Source organism: Cynocephalus volans, chromosome X (assembly GCF_027409185.1).
Source record: "Cynocephalus volans isolate mCynVol1 chromosome X, mCynVol1.pri, whole genome shotgun sequence".
Classification (NCBI taxonomy): domain Eukaryota; kingdom Metazoa; phylum Chordata; class Mammalia; order Dermoptera; family Cynocephalidae; genus Cynocephalus; species Cynocephalus volans.
The window spans coordinates 63,095,858-63,113,214 of NC_084478.1; the positions used below are offsets into that span (position 1 = coordinate 63,095,858).

Sequence of the window (17,357 nt, forward strand, 5' to 3'; positions counted from 1 at the left end):
ACAATGCCAGAAGGAATTCTCATTATTGTGACAAGGGACGTGAGGTGGAGGTACTGGCAACTAGAGGGTAGAGGCCAGCACTGTGGCTAAACACCCTCCAGTGCACAAGACAGAACCACAAATAATTACCTGGCTCAAAATGTCAACAGTGACCAGGTTAAGAAAACCTGGAGTAGATCAACACATGGTGAAATGGAATTGTAAGAACCCAAATGCCCCAAGGGATCACACCGAGGAATGTAAGAACCTAAATGCCCCAAGGGATCACACCCTGATCACATAAGTCCTTCTCGGCCACATGCCATCATGGCACTGGTTACCCTTCTCTTCCGTACTCTCCTTCCCGCCGGGGCAAATCGCACACCAATCAGCTCACCCCAAGCCCCATGCAGTATGCTAAGTAGGGATTGTATTTTAAGCCAATCAGCCTTCCCTAAAAGCCCTATATATATGTGTGTGTGCTGCCTAATAAATGAGCTCTCTCTGGTGGATCGTCAACTGGTGTCGACTCGTCCTTTCATTTGGTGCCGAAACCCGGGACGGAGTTTCTCTCGAGTGGCGACACTTTTCGGATCGCAGCGGCAACACTTTCCGAGCTGCCTCTCAGGGCTCCCTCGAGCTGTAACACTTTTTGAATCGCAGCGGCAGCACTTTTCGAGTCGCCCCTCGGGAACTCCGTCCCGCCAGGACCGGCCTCCCTTCCACCGCTCACCATTGACGGTCCACCCTCGTCCATTCTTTTCGGCGCTGGCTCCTTCCACTCACCACCAGCTCATCATTAGGTAAGCCCCCTTTCCTAAAGGGCACCAGCCCTTTTCAGGCTACCACAGGGAGTCTAGATCATCCGGTAGCCCCTAACGCCCATACCCCACCCCACCACGGTCTTCACGACCACCATAAATTCCCAAACTATAACAGGTTCCAAACCCCAGTAAATGTTTACTTTCATTTTTGGAGGTTAAAAGCCCCATTCTGTTCTCTCCTTCACCCTCCTGTCCACCACAATCTTCTCTCCACTTCCCGGGTCCGGGACCCAACCAGAAAATCCTGGCGCTAGGTTCCTTCAGGCACTGGGCTTTTGCCCTAGAGAAGTGGAGGTCTGAGTGACGACCCACACCTCCCTTCTCTCTTCCTGGTTCGTACCTGAACCTGCCGGGACTGACGTGACCTACTGGGGACGCCCTCTAGGATCCCGCCTTTCCCAACAGGCCGAAGGATCTGTCCTATCACTAAATTTCTGTCCGATTTCTGTCTAAATTCCCGCTAAGAGACCAGAATGGGCGCTTCCTCCTCCTCCCTAGGGGACTCTCCACTTCAATGCCTTCTGAAAAACCTCACCAACCTTTCCCTCAGGCCGGATATTGAGCCCAAACTCCTCACCAAATTCTGTACACAAGATGGGCCTTATTATCCTCTAAATAATCAGAAAACATGGCCCCCTGAGGGCACACTAGATCCTAACATCCTATGAGACTTCTTTAACTACTGCCAGTGCCTAAAAAAATGGAAGGAGATCCCCTACATTGAGGCTTTTCGCCTCTTGGCTCAGAACCCCACCCTCTGCTCCTCCTGTGCTCCCTCTCAATTCCTTTTAGCCTGTAAACCCTCTTCACAGTCACCCCTCGATTCTTCCACCTTCGACCCTGCTGATGAACCCCCACCCTACTGACCTCCTGCTCCCCCAGTGCCTCCGGCGTCCACTCCTCCTCCCCCGTCATCCGCGTCACCTTCTGCACCTCCTGCGCCATCCACTCCCCCGTCTTTACCCTCACCTACTCCTGACCCACTAAGCCCCCCTTTCACCCGTTCCCGAGGACCTCCCCCCACCCCTTTAACAATCGCCCCACTACGTGAAGTAGCTGGGGCTGAAGAAGTAGTTAGGGTCCATGTTCCCTTTTCCCTAGCTGACCTTACAGAATTAGAAAAAAGACTAGGCTACCACCTACATTAAAGAATTCTAATGGATCCTGCAGGCCTACAGCCTCACACATCATGACATCTTCATGCTCCTAGCCAATACCCTCCTCCCTGAGGAATGCCGCTGGGTCTGGGATACAGCCCAAACCCATGCCACTGACACCCATCGTACCAATCCGGATCACCCGCCAGGCCCCCAAGCAGTCCCAGAACAGGAACCTAATTGGGATTATAACACAGCCCAGAGAATCCAGGCTCGAAACCATTTTGCCTCTTGCTTAATAATTGGCTTCAAAAAATCGGCTCGCAAGGTCGTCAATTTCCAAAAAATTCAAAAAATTGTCCAAAAAACGGAAGAAACTCCCTCCGAGTTCCTCAATAGATTAACTCAGGCCTTTCAGCAATACACTAACTTAGACTCCAACTCAGAAGATGGCCAGCATGTCCTTATGACCTATTTCCTGGCCCAATCCTACCCCGACATTAAAACTAAACTTAAAAAATTAGAGCAGGGTCCTGCAACCCCTCAGACCGAAATCCTGTCAGTGGCCTTCAAGGTTTTTCATAATCGGGAGGAGGAAAAAGAACGTCGAAAACAAAAGGCCGACCACGCCAACTTCCAGATGTTGGCCCGGCTTATCAAACCCCCTGGGCGCCCTCCCACAGCCTCCACCTCTAAGCCTCCACCTGGAGCCTGCTTTAAATGTGGAAAGGAAGGGCATTGGGCAAAGGCTTGCCCCACCCCCAGGCCACCCACCACTCCTTGTCCAAAATGCAAAAAGAAGGGACATTGGGGATCTGATTGCCCCCTTGCCCGAAGGGGTGAGGGACCAACTGCCCCACAGTCTCCCGAACCGTGGACACCACCTATGGTGGGCCTCGCTGAGGAGGACTGAAGGAGCCTTGGGCCCTTCCCGACCATCTCTATAACAAAGCAAGAGCCCAGGGTATCCATGGTTGTGGACGGCCACCCAATATCTTTCCTCCTGGACACTGGAGCCACCTTTTCGGTCTTAAGGCAATATAAAGGCCCCACCACCTCCAGCAGCTCTCCTATAGTCGGGGTAGGAGGTAAACAAATCTTTCCCCCAAAAACCCCTCTTTTAACCTGCTGCCTTCAAGGCACTCAATCCGTTTTCTCCCATTCCTTTCTAGTCATGTCAAGTCTCCATTACTTTGCGCCTGTCCTCTTCCTCTTCCCCCGTTTCCTTCCTCCTAGCGCTAGTTCAAGCCCAAGATCCTACTAATCCCACCCCTCCAAAGAAATCCTACCTCAAATCTTTTCACTTAAACCATCCAGAGTCCACCTTATTACAATATGTGGACGATCTCCTTCTATGCAGTCCTTCATGGGAACAATCCCAAGCTGACACTGCCCATTTGCTTAACTTCCTAGCGGGTAGGGGATATCAAGTGTCCCCCGCCAAGGCCCAAATCTCCTTACCGTCTGTAACCTACCTTGGTTTTCTCCTCTCCCCGGGAAAGAAGGAAATCACCCTGGACAGAAACAGTTTCTTACTGACCTGCCCATCTCCAAAACCAAAACAGAGATCCTATCTTTCCTGGGTCTAGCCGGATATTTCAGAGCATGGATACCCAATTTCTCTTTGCTAGCCCGACCTCTCTATAATATGAGTAAGGGTCCTCCTGAAGAACCTTTACTCTCCTCACCTCAGCGCTCTTTTCTCAAGCTTCGGCAGGCCCTTCTAACAGCCCCTGCACTTCATCTCCCTGATCTAACTAAACCCTTTTTCCTCTATGTTCATGAAAATATGGGACAAGCTCTGGGCATTCTAGGACAGAATTATGGCCCCTCCTTTGCCCCCATAGCATACCTATCAAAACAATTGGACCCCACTGTACAAGGCTGGGCACCCTGTTTAAGAGCCCTGGCAGCGGGGCAGTTACTGCGTACGGACACATCCAAATTAACATTTGGGGCACCTCTCACCATTCTCTCACCACATCACCTCAAAGACCTCCTTACCTATAAGGCTCTCCAATCTCTCCCACCTTCCAGAATCCTAACCCTCCTATCCTCGTTTCTGGAAAATCCTGCCCTATCCTTCACTACCTGCCCACCCCTAAATCCGGCCACCCTACTGCCTATACCAGATTCCCCCAACACCCCTTTGCACAGCTGCGTAGAAAGCCTTCAAAATTTTATACCTTACTGCTCTTCCATCACTGAGGGACCCCTATCTCACGCTGATCTCACATGGTTCATGGATGGGTCCTCATTCAAGGAAGGAAACACTCATTACGCAGGGTATGCCATAGTCTCCCTTGATTCGGTTATAAAGGCCCAACCTTTATCCAAGGGTACTACCAACCAGCAGGCCAAACTTATCGCCGCCCCGCGAGCCTGCGTTCTAGCTGAAGGCCATATGGAAAGAACGCGGTCTGCTTAACACCAAGGGTAACACCATGACCTGTTTCACTCTAGCCCCCAAGCTTTATCCCAGTTTTTACAAGCCTTCTTCTCAATCACCCCATCTGACAAAGCCCTCTTGCAAAAATTTCCTCCTCAAGCACAATCTGCCAGCGTACCAATCCTAACACCCCTCTCAAACCTGGGCCATACCCCTCCCACCAGGCCAGAGGTCTCAAACCTGCGGCCGACTGGCAGGTCGATTTTACGCACATGCCTTCTGTCCGGCGCCTCAAATACCTCTTGGTGTTTCTTGATACCTTTTCAGGATGGGTAGAGGCATTCCCAACATCTAATAAAAAGGCTTCCACCATAGCCCAGACTCTCCTTTCCCAAATCATCCCACGATTTGGGATGCCCACTTCCATTCAATCTGACAATGGACCTGAATTTACCGCCCAGATAATACAAAAACTCTCCCAGTCACTCTCTCTCCCCTGGCACCTACATTGCACTTACTGACCTCAGGCATCTGGAAAGGTAGAGAGAACCATAATAACCATACTAACTAAATTGTCTCTGGAATTACACCTTGATTGGGTCCGTCTTCTACCTCTCGCTCTACTCAAGACCAGGGCTCTCCCAAAAAAGCCCTCCAATCTTTCCCTTTTTGAAGTCATGTATGGTAGGCCCCTCCTACCCCCGGGGATCACAGTGACTGAAGGACCCATACCACCCACTATGGCCTTACCCTTGCTCTCCCACCTTCGCACCGAATTATAGAAGTACCAGGACTGGCTACTTCCAGATCCGTCACTTTCCAAAAATAACCTTTCACTCAGCCCAGGCCAATTAGTATTCTACACTTCCCCAGAACCCAAAACCCCCCTAACCCCTAAGTGGGAAGGCCCATGTCCTGTCATCCTTTGCACTCCAACTGCTGCTAAACTTGCCCTGCCAGGTAATCATGTTACTCCATGGATTCATATTTCCAGGCTGAAGCCTTACACTCAGGATCCACCCTCGGCCACCGAGAACTCCAATAACAAGCTGCAAAAGAACTTAACACACCATTCTTTTAAGTGTATCCCTCATCCTACCGACCCTTTCAAACTCCGCCTGTCCCGGACCTCAGCCTTACCCCCAATTCCGGAGACATGAACCTTCTCCTTCGCCTTCTCCTGTTCTTTTCATTTCACCCAGGGAGCTTTCAGGCCCCTCTGCTAGCTCCCCAGGGTCACCCATTTACACTTGGCAACAGATCATTTCTGAAACACTCATCTTTCTCTCTCTCTCCCGGGAATTGTTTTCTCTCACGCGACCGCTCCTGGCGGCCATCCCCTTAAACGCTTCCCTTCCTCAACCATTTATAACCACACCGTCGCCCCACCAGGCTCTTTCTTCTGGTGCAATGGAACCCTCTCTACCTCCATCCTGCCTAATCTTGCTGCCCCATGCCTTCTTGTCACCATCATCCCTCAACTCACTCTGTACACCAGTTCAGAACTGTTCCATCTTCTTCATCCCCCCTCAAGGCAAAAAAGGGCCGCCTTCCTCCAGATCATGGTTGGTATTTCCCTAACAACATCAGCGGTCGGAGCCGGCCTGTCGGAGGAGCCTTAGGACACAGTTTATGGGCGGCTGAAGACACAAATGCTAAACTTGAAGGGGCTCTGACCTCCACTGCCGAATCTCTTTCCTCTCTACAGAGACAAATTACCTCTTTAGCTCAGGTCACCCTCCAAAACCGTAGAGCACTAGACCTCCTCACTGCAGAAAAAGGAGGTACTTGCATCTCCCTTGGGGAAGAATGCTGTTATTATATCAATGAATCCGGTCTAGTAGAAAGAAAAATATCTTAAACCCTATCCTAACTTGGATTTGGCCCATTTTAGGACGTCTAATCATTGTCCTCATAACCTGCCTTTTCTTGCCCTGCATCATTAGGTTTCTTCAAACCCAAGTGGGAAAAATCTCTAATCAGGCCTTTAAGCAGCTTTTGCTTAGAAACTACCAGCTTCTAGGTACCAATGAACACCCCCCCCCCCCCCGCCTCATCTCATGAGCGCCTCAGCCGATGCTGAAGAGACACCACATTACAGAGGAAACGCATTCCTACACGTCCTTGCCACTGATGCCTGGCTGCTCCCTCCAGTCTCCAACTACGAACAATGGAACCGGTGCATATTCGACTTGCGGCTTCAAGGAACGTTTATGGACTTTTCCCCTTTTGAAATTACTTGTTTCTCCACCCTCCTTTGGGGTTTCATAATGGGTATTTATGTACCTTCCTCCCTTTGCCCCCCCCACAACGCCCCAGTTCAGCAGGAAGTAGCTCGATGACTTCAACGTCCCCTTTCCTAAAACAAGAAAAAGGGAGGAATGTAAGAACCCAAATGCCCCAAGGGATCACACCAAGGAATGTAAGAACCTAAATGCCCCAAGGGATCACACCCTGATCACATAAGTCCTTCTCGGCCACACCCCATCATGGCGCTGGTTGCCCTTTTCTTCCATACTCTCCTTCTTGCCGGGGCGAATCGCACACCAATCAGTTCACCCCAAGCCCCATGCGGTATGCTAAGTAGGGATTGTATTTTAAGCCAATCAGCCTTCCCTAAAAGCCCTATATATATGTGTGTGTGCCGCCTAATAAACGAGCTCTCTCGGGTGGATCGTCAACTGGTGTCGACTCGTCCTTTCAGGAATGATCATTAACTCATGAAAAGAATCAGAATGTACTCTAACTTGTTAAAAAGAAAGACAGAAAGAGAAGAAAAACAGGGATTCATATGTCTGGACAGGTAGATAAGTGACAGAGTTTGAATGTATTGTCCCCCTAAAACTCATGTGGAAATCTGATCCCCAATGTGGCAGTGTTGGAAGCTGTTTGAGTCATGGGGGCGGATCCTTCCTGAACGGATTAATGCTCTCCCTGGGGGGTGAGGGTCCTGAGTGAGATCTTGCCCATAAGAGCTGGTTATTGAAAAAGACCCTGGCACCTCCCATCTCTCTCTCTTGCTTCCTCTTGCCATGTGATCTGTTTGTAGTTGCCCGCTGCCTGCCGCTTTCTGCCATGAGTAGAAGCAGCCTGAGGCCCACGCCAGATGCAGCTGTCCCAGAATCGTAAGCCAAATAAACCCCTTTTCCTTATAAATTACCCAGTCTCAGTTACTTCTGTTATAGCAACACAAAATGGACTAAAACAGAAAATTGGTATCGAGGAGTGGGGTGTTGCTATACAGATACCTGAAAATGTGGGAGCAGCCTTGGAATGGGGTAACAGGCAAAGGCTGGAGGAGTTTGGAGGACTTAGAAGAAGACAAAAAGATGAGAGAATGTTTAAAACATTTTAGAGTTAAATGGTTAAATCGTTGTGATCAGAATGCTGATAGAAACGTGGACAGTAAATACCATGCGGATGATGAGGTCTCAGACAGAAATGAAGAACTTATCTGGAATTGGACAAAAGATAACCCTTGCTAAACCATAGCAAGGAACTTGGCTGCATTGCGTCCATGCCCTAGGAATTTGTGGAAGGTGGGGCTTAAGAGTTGTGAACCAGAATGTTTGGTGGAAGAAATTTCCAAGCAGCAAAGCATTAAGGAAGCTGCATGGTTACTTTTAACAGCCTATGCTGAGTTAGGACAGAAAAGGCATGATGCAAATCCAGAATTTAAAAGGGAAGCTGAGTGTAAAGATTTGGAAAATTTGCAGCCTGGCCATGTGGTAGAGAAGTGGAGAACAGGAGAAAATTGCAAGGGTGAAGCAGATAAACTGGTTACTAAAGACATTATCTTGTCAGTGAGGCAGCCAGATGCTAATAGCCAAGACAATGGGAGAAAAGCCCTGAAGGCATTTCAGAAGCCTGGAAGGGTGCGCCTCCCATCACAGACCCTGAGGCCTAGAAGGACTGATTTGTCCTAGAGGACAGACCTGGGATGCACCTGCCCTCAGGAACCAGTTCCCATCATCTCATCTCAGCTTCTCTGGCTGGAGTAGTCCTGCCTCAAGTAGCCCCAAGTGCGGTTCATGCAGCAGCTCAGGAGAGTAGAAGCCTGAAACCTTGGTGGCATCCGTGTTGTGTTAAATCTGCAGGCTGGCAGGACATGAGAGCAGTGGAGGCATGACAGCCTCCACCCAATTTCAGAGGATGTATGGAAAAGCCTGGGGGCCCAGGCAGAGACCTGCCACAGGGGTGGAGCCACTGCAGAGGCAATCTACGAAAGCAATGCTGAGCAGGAAAGTGGAGTTGGAGACCCCAGAGAGCCCCCACCAGGGAAGTGTCTAGTAGAGCAAAGGCAGCAAGGCTGCCACCAGGACCCCAAGTCTGTAAGGCCATTGGCAATATGTAACACCAGCCTGGAAAAGCCACAGGCACCAGCACAGCCCACTGGGCTGCACCTGGCGGAGCTGTGGGAGTGAGGCTGCTTGAGGCTTTGGGGGCCCAGATGCTCTATTGTGCCCAGGATGCAGGAGTTGGAGTCAAAGAAGACTATTTTGGAGCTTTAAGACATTATGTCTGCCCTGCTGGGTTTTGGACTTGTCTGGATCCAGTTTCTCCTTTCTTCTGGCCGATTCCTCCCTTTTGGAATGGGAATGTATACCCAATGTCTGTTTCACAATTGTATCTTGGAAGTAGATAAATTTGGTTTTGATTTTTAACACGTTCACAGCTGGAAGGACTTTTGCCTTTGGTCTCAGATGAGACTTTGGACTTCTAAGTTACTGCTGGAACAAGCTAAGACTTTTGGGACTGTTGGGATGGAATGACTGTTTTCTGTATGTGAGAGTGACATGAGTTTTGGGAGTCCAGGGGCAGAATGATAGAGTCTGGATGCGTTGTCCCCCCAAAACTCATACAGATATCTGATCCCCAATGTGGCAGTGTTGAAAGCTGATTTAGTCATGGATGCGATTCCCTCATGAATGGATTACTGCTCTCCCTGGGGGGTGAGGGTCCTAAGTGAGATCTCGCCCATGAGAAGAGGTTATTTAAAAAGACCCTGGCACCTCCCATCTCTCTCTCTTGCTTCCTCTGGCCATGTGATCTGCTTGTATCCACCGGCTACCTGCCGCTTTCCGCCATGAGTAGAAGCAGCCTGAGGCCCGTGCCAGATGCAGCTGTCCCAGAACCGTAAGCCAAATAAACTCCTTTTCTTTATAAATTACCCAGTCTCAGGCATTTCTGTTATAGCAACACAAAACGGACTAAAACAATAAGCATATAGGTTCTCTGGAAGAATGTATGAAAAACTGAAGGAGGAGAAGAGTTGGGGATGGGGCGACAGGGAGATTTATTTTCCTCATTTTGTTGAACAAAGCTTTCAATTTTTTACCACGTGTAAAAATTACTTGAAAACATACTCAATTCATTTTATGAATGCTCTATTCAGATTATGCTTTTAGAATTTTGGCATCTATATTCTTAAGTGAAACCGGTCTACAATTTTCTTTTTTTTAGTGTCTTCATCAAATTTAAGGTTAAGTGGATACATAAAATGAATTAGATTCCTTCTCATCTTTCATTAGCCTGGAAACCTCAAACACAGAGATTATCTGGTCTTTAAAATTTTGTAAAAGTGGTAATTAGTATAGAGTTAGAGAGGGCAAATTTAACACGTGAATTCCTTAGACTCAAAAATCCAACTTCTAGGCCTATCCTCCATAAACACTTGTCCTATTGAACAAACAGGTATATAAAAAAATGAAAAACCTAAATGTCCATCAATGGAGAAATAACTAAATGAAACATCCATTCTATGAAATAAGAACTGAAGTAAGCTTTATATATTGACAAGGAACGCCACCTAGAATATAATCAGGTGGAGAAAGCAAGCTGGGTAAGGGAGTGTAATGCCATTTGTGTAAAAATACACAAAACTATATATATGTGCGTGTAGGTGTGTATACACATATATTCATTTTTAGTTAATTAAATTGATATATATGCATCTACACCATGGAGTCACCAAACTGGTAACAGTGATGGTATCTCTGAGGAAGAATGTGGTACTGGGGGAAGAAAAAATAGAAACATTTTGGCTACAAGTTTTTTGTATGTACATTGAATCACCACACATGAATTTACTTTTATTTTCTTCAATGTAATGAGTAAGAACAAGTGCCCTGGAAGTGAAGAAAGAGAAAAAGCAGGATAAGTCTAGGTATTTAAGCATACATACAAAAAAAATGTATGCTTAACCAAGAGAAGAAAAGGGAAGATATAGGTCTCACAGGAAGAAATAGAGAATTCACTTGTTGTCGTTGTCAGTTTTTTTTTTTTTTTTTCCTATCTCCTGGCGAGGGGAAGGATTAGGAAAACCTGATGACAGGTTGAAGTGAAAACAACCAGAACGGAAAGGATCAACAGATTTTTTTTTTCAAGGCTACAACACAGATTCCTAAAAGCTGTATCAAGTTCATTGGAAACAAAATAGCAGTAAATTGGGAACTCACCTGGGACATGGCCATCCTGTTCAGCTCCGGACAAAGGAGGGAGAACTACAAAGGCAGAATTAGGAGGGTCAAGATCAGTGCGTACAGCCATGAGACCAGCATCACCAGCCGAATAATAATCACCCTTGCACCCTGGGGACAGTGATCTGGAAACATGGCCTGGGAGCCCCAGCCCGTTCCCTTGGGACTCCGCTAAGATCATGTGGGTTTTGCTCATGGAATTTTGTTTTCCTTACTGGACAGATGTATGACTTGAGTTTAAAGACACCTACTTAAGACAACATTAACCATTTGACACCCACTCCATCTCCAGAATTCTATTCCAAGCAATTATTCATGATGAAACAGTCACAAATGTGCACAAAGCTGCAGAGGTGTTAACTGCACTCATTTCCGCCATTCGAATTTGGAGGCAAACTAAATGTCCTGGAAAAGGGACTCACCAAATATGACATGGACAAAACAGGACTACAGCATGGGCTTTGCAACTAATATGAAACTGTGTTTTCAGTTCTTAACACGTTTAAAAGCAGGTTACAAAAAAGCAAGTACAGCGGGACCCAGTCTGTGTTAAGCAGTATGTACACGGATGATGTCTCGGGGAGCATTTATTAAAATGTTGACATTGGTTACCTTTGAGTGGTGATTTCAATTTTCTTCTTTTGTTTACTTGCATTTTCTTATTTTTTGACAATGCGTATTAGTTACTAGTGAGGTAAAAATTAAAAATTATTAAAAATCACCTATTATTGCACTAAACTCTAGCAGTGAAAAGACACTCAGCATATTGTGATGACAAGAATCTGTTGATGTAGTTCGGCACAAGGAGACAAACCAGGGCTCAGAGGGCAGGGAGGTGGCAGCGGCAGGTGGGTAAGAGCCCAGCACTGTCAGTTCTATGTGGAGCTGAAAACCACTGTGCTTACCCCCCTGTGCCCTGCACTCTTCAGTGGCCCCTTTACCACCCTGTTCCTGCCCCATCACCTCCCCCATTGCCATAATTTTTCACTGTGATTGTTACGCTCTTTTTTCTTTGGCAGTTTTGAAAGTTTCAGCAAGGAGCTCCTGTACAGAGCAACCTTCATATACTGCAGCGATCACGCAGGCAGCATCAGGACAACAGGGTTCAGCTCCGTGTAGCTCAACGAGTCATGCTCTCAGGCCCAGATTTGTTAAACATCAAAACCAGGCAGCAGTACTGGATGATAGCTGATGTGGACTGAATGTCCCCCCCCCCAACCTCACTGAAGCTTAAATTGTGTCCCCTAACATTCCACATACTGGAATCTCAGCCCCCACTGTGACAGTGTTGAGAGGGCAGGAAATCCTATTATGTTAATTGAAAGGTGGAGCCTTGAAGAGCTGATCAGATTGTTGGACCATGCCTTAGTGACTGGATTAATAATGGGGTTCAGGGGCACGGTTCTGAGTGCTTTAAAAGGAGAGCATGTGAGAGTCTCTTTCTCTCTCTCTCTGCTCTGCCATTTTCTGCCATATGAGACTACTGGGTCACTGTCGCCACCACCAAGACCCTCACCAGATGTGTTCCTTGGACTTTGGACTTCCCAAGCTCCGAAACTGTAAGCAATAAATTTCGTTTTCTTACAAATCACAGAGTTCCAGGTAATTTTGTTATAAACATCAGAAACAGACTAATACAATAGCATACCTACAGACTACTCTGAAATTCTAAAAACTAAAGGTATAAAATATATTTTCTGCACTTTGGTCAGGATGGAGGGAGAGTCAGCATTTCCCCTTAAAGCAGGCATAGTGTTGATACTATGGGACTCACTCAAACCCAGAAATAGCCAATGGCAAGAGAAGGGAGCACAATGCATGCACATAAGCGTGCTAGGAGAGGACAAAGTCGTCTGTGTCTGGTCATGATGCTTCCCAGGCTGCTCCGGCCTTTGCAGGCACTACAGCAGGATGCCTGCCCCCACGGGGGGCATACATGCCTCCGTCCACCTGGGACTTTCATGTGTCTCTCCTCCAACACATTAACAAATTGCCCACTGTCACATGATCCTTGATAGTGCCTGAAAATTGAGCCAGCTTTGCTCTCTCAGCTAAAGGGTGGGACACAGGCCCTGCAGGTCCAGCTCTTCTAGGACCTGCTGTACTGTGAGCCTCCTCCGTCTCCCCTGAGGATCTGGATCTGGGATCTGGGGTCAGGATTATCCTCCAACTTGCCCCAGGCAGGCCCTCTTGTTCCCAAGGAGGCAGGACCAAGGGATTCAGAGAGAAACGCACCTTACCTGGGACCATCATTGTAGCACCAGATCTCTGCCTCCGACCCAGGGAACTCACCTCCTCCTGAGGCATTAAAATGAGTCTTCTGTAGGCTGAGGAAGCCCGGGTGCAGATTAGCTGGAGTCAGAAGTTGGTGGTCAGCGGTGTCAGTTATGCGCTCTGACTCTGGAAACACAATGACCAAAGGAGATTCAATTAGCAACCCCCATGCTACCCTCCATGGAGCAAAGCTGGACACAAGAAGGCACAGTGCCTCATTCTAGCTTTAAGAGTCAACATTCGTAAAGAGCTCAATGATTGGCAATGAACTAACACGGCCTTGCTAAGAGTCCGGGCTCTGGACCAACTGATTTTCTGCTCTGCCACTTTTGGTTATTTCAGAAATAAGTCGAGTGCCTTCTACGTGCCCGTTCTCCGGGTTACAGACACATCAGTGAACAAAACCTCAGAGTTCCCCGCTCCTGCGGAGCTTATATTCTAGCAGGGACACAGACTACACGCAGTAAACACGATAAATAAATTACAGGGCACGTTAGAAAGGGATAAGTGCTACTGGCAAAGACCAAGGATGCCTGGGGTTTACTCCCCATGTGACTCCGGACAGGCGGCCGAGCCACTCTACGCCGTCTTCCTCCACAAAACGCAGATTATGGCAGTACTACCTCTCAGCGCCCCTGTGAAAGCTGATGAGAAACACTGGCAACGGCCTGGCATCTACTAGGCACCCAGTAAACAGTCCCTGAAGGACGCGCTCCACCCACCGCTCGCCGGCCCCGACCCTCACGCCACGGCCCGTGTCACTCAACCCCACAGGGCGCTAACGCACGACCCGGCGGCCCCCCAACCGTCCCTGTCAAACCGTCACCACCTCCCGCTCCCGGGTCCTTCCCCGCGCAGGCCCGGAACCTCGGGGGCGGAGACAACGGCCGGTGTGAACCCGACCGCTCCCGCGTCGGCCGGGAACTTCCGCTTCCCGTCACTCCTGAGCACGCGGGGCGCGGCGCACGCGCAGTCGCTGGGGGGGGGGGGGGGGCGGCTACCGCCGGGGGCGGGGGCACTACCGCCGGGGGCGGGGGCACTACCGCCGGGGGCGGGGGCACTACCGCCGGGGGCGGGGGCACTACCGCCGGGGGCGGGGGCACTACCGCCGGGGGCGGGGGCACTACCGCCGGGGGCGGGGGCACTACCGCCGGGGGCGGGGAGCGCCTCTCGGCCAGGTTTCCTGACAACGCTCGCCGTGAGGGAGGGGGAGGCCTGGAGGAGGACGACTGGAGCGCGCGTTGTCTACGGCGAGTCGCACGGAAAGCCCGGGGAGGCGACCTAGGGCGGCAGGAGGAGAGCGGGCTCCGCGCGCACTTTCCAGCGGCTCCGCTCCCGCCCGCACCGGGGCGAAGCCCCCGTTCCAGTCCGTGCTCCTGCGCCGCGCCCTCCCGGTTGCTGCGCCCCTCTGTCCCCACGGCCCCGCTGTCCGCTTCCTTCCGCGGCTGGACAGAGGAACGAGAGTCGCTCCTCTGGAGTCGATAGCAGCAAGAGGGCGCGTTCATCTAAGGGCCAGGGCCGGGCTCCGAGCGTCCCGCCATCAGGGGCTCTGGCTGGGTCGAGAAGAGGCCGCAGGAGGGGCTCTGGAGCAGGGCCTCAGGGCCAGCAGCCCCCGAAATGAGGAAGAAACCCCCGTTCTGATTCTCCTGTAACAAATGCGGGGGCTTCAGTTCCTGGGACCCCGGATGCCCTGGCAGACCCTGGTGTTTGCGTTTTTGAAAACGCATTGTAAATGGGGGAGATCTGTTGTCTCTGGGAATGCCCGCCAGTGGCAACGTGGCCTGCTAAAGAAGGCCTGTGGTGGCCTTAAGGAAACTTCTGTTTTCTGTCAAGTTCTGGGAGAAAGAGGCCAAGTGTGTTCTCTCTCCTTGCTGTACGTGCCTGGTCACCAAGCAGGCCCCCTTTGGGTCAGGCATGGCAGGGTCTGAGCCCAGGTAGACTGCAGTTCCTTCTGGGTTGGAGCCCACTGGTGTCAGGCACTGTTTACAGCTGTATACGTCGAGTATTATCATGAGATCCATCAGACATTTAATTTCCAATTGAACATATGTGAAAGGACGAGTCGACACCAGTTGACAAGTCGACACCAGTGGACAATCCACCACCGGAAAGAGTTCATTTATTAGGCGGCACACACACATATATATAGGGCTTTTAGGGAAGGCTAATTGGCTTAAAATACAATCCCTACTTGGCATACCGCATGGGGCTTGGGGTGAGCTGATTGGTGTGCGATTCCCGCCAGCGGGAAGGAGAGTAGAAGGGCAACCAGCGCCATGATGGGGTGTGGCCGAGAAGGACTTATGTGATCAGGGTGTGATCCCTTGGGGCATTTGGGTTCTTACATTCCTTGGTGTGATCCCTTGGGGCATTTGGGTTCTTACATTCCTCCCTTTTTCTTGTTTTAGGAAAGGGGACGTTGAAGTCATCGAGCTACTTCCTGCTGAACTGGGGCGTTGTGGGGGGGGCAAAGGGAGGAAGGTACATAAATACCCATTATGAAACCCCAAAGGAGGGTGGAGAAACAAGTAATTTCAAAAGGGGAAAAGTCCATAAACGTTCCTTGAAGCCACAAGTCGAATATGCACTGGTTCCATTGTTCGTAGTTGGAGACTGGAGGGAGCAGCCAGGCGTAGGTGGCAAGAGCGTGTAGGAATGCGTTTCCTCTGTAAGGTGGTGTCTCTTCAGCATAGGCTGAGGCACTCACGAGATGAGGCGGGGGGTTCATCGGTACCTAGAAGCTGGTAGTTTCTAAGCAAAAGCTGCTTAAAGGCCTGATTAGAGATTTTTCCCACTTGGGTTTGAAGAAACCTAATGATGCAGGGCAAGAAAAGGCAGGTTATGAGGACAATGATTAGAGGTCCCAAAATGGGCCAAATCCAAGTTAGGATAGGGTTTAAGATATTTTTCTTTCTACTAGACCGGATTCATTGATATAATAACAGCATTCTTCCCCAAGGAAGATGCAAGTACCTCCTTTTTCTGCAGTAAGGTCTAGTGCTCTACGGTTTTGGAGGGTGACCTGAGCTAAAGAGGTAATTTGTCTCTGTAGAGAGGAAAGAGATTCGGCAGTGGAGGTCAGAGCCCCTTCAAGTTTAGCATTTATGTCTTCAGCCGCCCATAAACTGTGTCCTAAGGCTCCTCCCGACAGGCCGGCTCCGACCGCTGATGTTGTTAGGGAAATACCAACCATGATCTGGAGGAAGGCGGCCCTTTTTTGCCTTGAGGGGGGATGAAGAAGATGGAACAGTTCTGAACTGGTGTACAGAGTGAGTTGAGGGATGATGGTGACAAGAAGGCATGGGGCAGCAAGATTAGGCAGGATGGAGGTAGAGAGGGTTCCATTGCACCAGAAGAAAGAGCCTGGTGGGGCGACGGTGTGGTTATAAATGGTTGAGGAAGGGAAGCGTTTAAGGGGACGGCTGCCAGGAGCGGTCGCATGAGAGAAAACAATTTCCAGGAGAGAGACAGAAAGATGAGTGTTTCAGAAATGATCTGTTGGCAGGTGTAAATGGGTGACCCTGGGGAGCTAGCAGAGGGGCCTGAAAGCTCCCTGGGTGGAATGAAAAGAAGAGGAGAAGGCCAAGAAAAAGGTTCATGTCTCCGGAATTGGGGGTAAGGCTGAGGTCCGGGATAGGCGGAGTTTGAAAGGGTCGGTAGGATGAGGGATACACTTAAAAGAATGGTGTGTTAAGTTCTTTTGCAGCTTGTTATTGGAGTTCTCGGTGGCCGAGGGTGGATCCTGAGTGTAAGGCTTCAGCCTGGAAATATGAATCCATGGAGTAACATGATTACCTGGCAGGGCAAGTTTAGCAGCAGTTGGAGTGCAAAGGATGACAGGACATGGGCCTTCCCACTTAGGGGTTAGGGGGGTTTTGGGTTCTGGGGAAGTGTAGAATACTAATTGGCCTGGGCTGAGTGAAAGGTTATTTTTGGAAAGTGACGGGGAAGGTGGGAGAGCAAGGGTAAGGCCATGGTAGGTGGTATGGGTCCTTCAGTTGCTGTGATCCCCGGGGGTAGGAGGGGCCTACCATACATGACTTCAAAAGGGAAAGATTGGAGGGCTTTTTTGGGAGAGCTCTGGTCTTGAGTAGAGTGAGAGTTAGAAGACAGACCCAATCAAGTTGTAATTCCAGAGACAATTTAGTTAGTATGGTTCTCTCTACCTTTACAGATGCCTGAGGTCGGTAAGGGCAATGTAGGTGCCAGGGGAGAGAGAGTGACTGGGAGAGTTTTTGTATTATCTGGGCGGTAAATTCAGGTCCATTGTCAGATTGAATGGAAGTGGGCATCCCAAATCGTGGGATGATTTGGG

General features: G+C 49.6%; 1 protein-coding gene across 6 annotated transcripts in view; it reads right to left on the reverse strand.

The window, feature by feature from the left end:
* ZNF674 (zinc finger protein 674) overlaps positions 1-13,920 on the reverse strand; it is a 48,811-nt gene extending 34,891 nt beyond the window's left edge. For 3 of the 6 annotated variants that reach the window (XM_063083723.1, XM_063083724.1, XM_063083720.1), the window contains exons 1-3: positions 13,666-13,723; positions 13,061-13,168; positions 10,748-10,792 (exon numbers count right to left, since the gene is read on the reverse strand). In XM_063083723.1, coding sequence (XP_062939793.1) covers positions 10,748-10,792; positions 13,061-13,075 — 60 coding nt within the window. In that variant the 5' untranslated portion in view covers positions 13,076-13,168; positions 13,666-13,723. Of the gene's footprint in view, positions 1-10,747; positions 10,793-11,380; positions 11,457-13,008; positions 13,169-13,665; positions 13,724-13,871 lie in introns of those variants that run through there. The other 3 variants (XM_063083721.1, XM_063083725.1, XM_063083726.1) reach the window with 3 other exon arrangements.
* Positions 13,921-17,357: the final 3,437 nt, after the last annotated feature.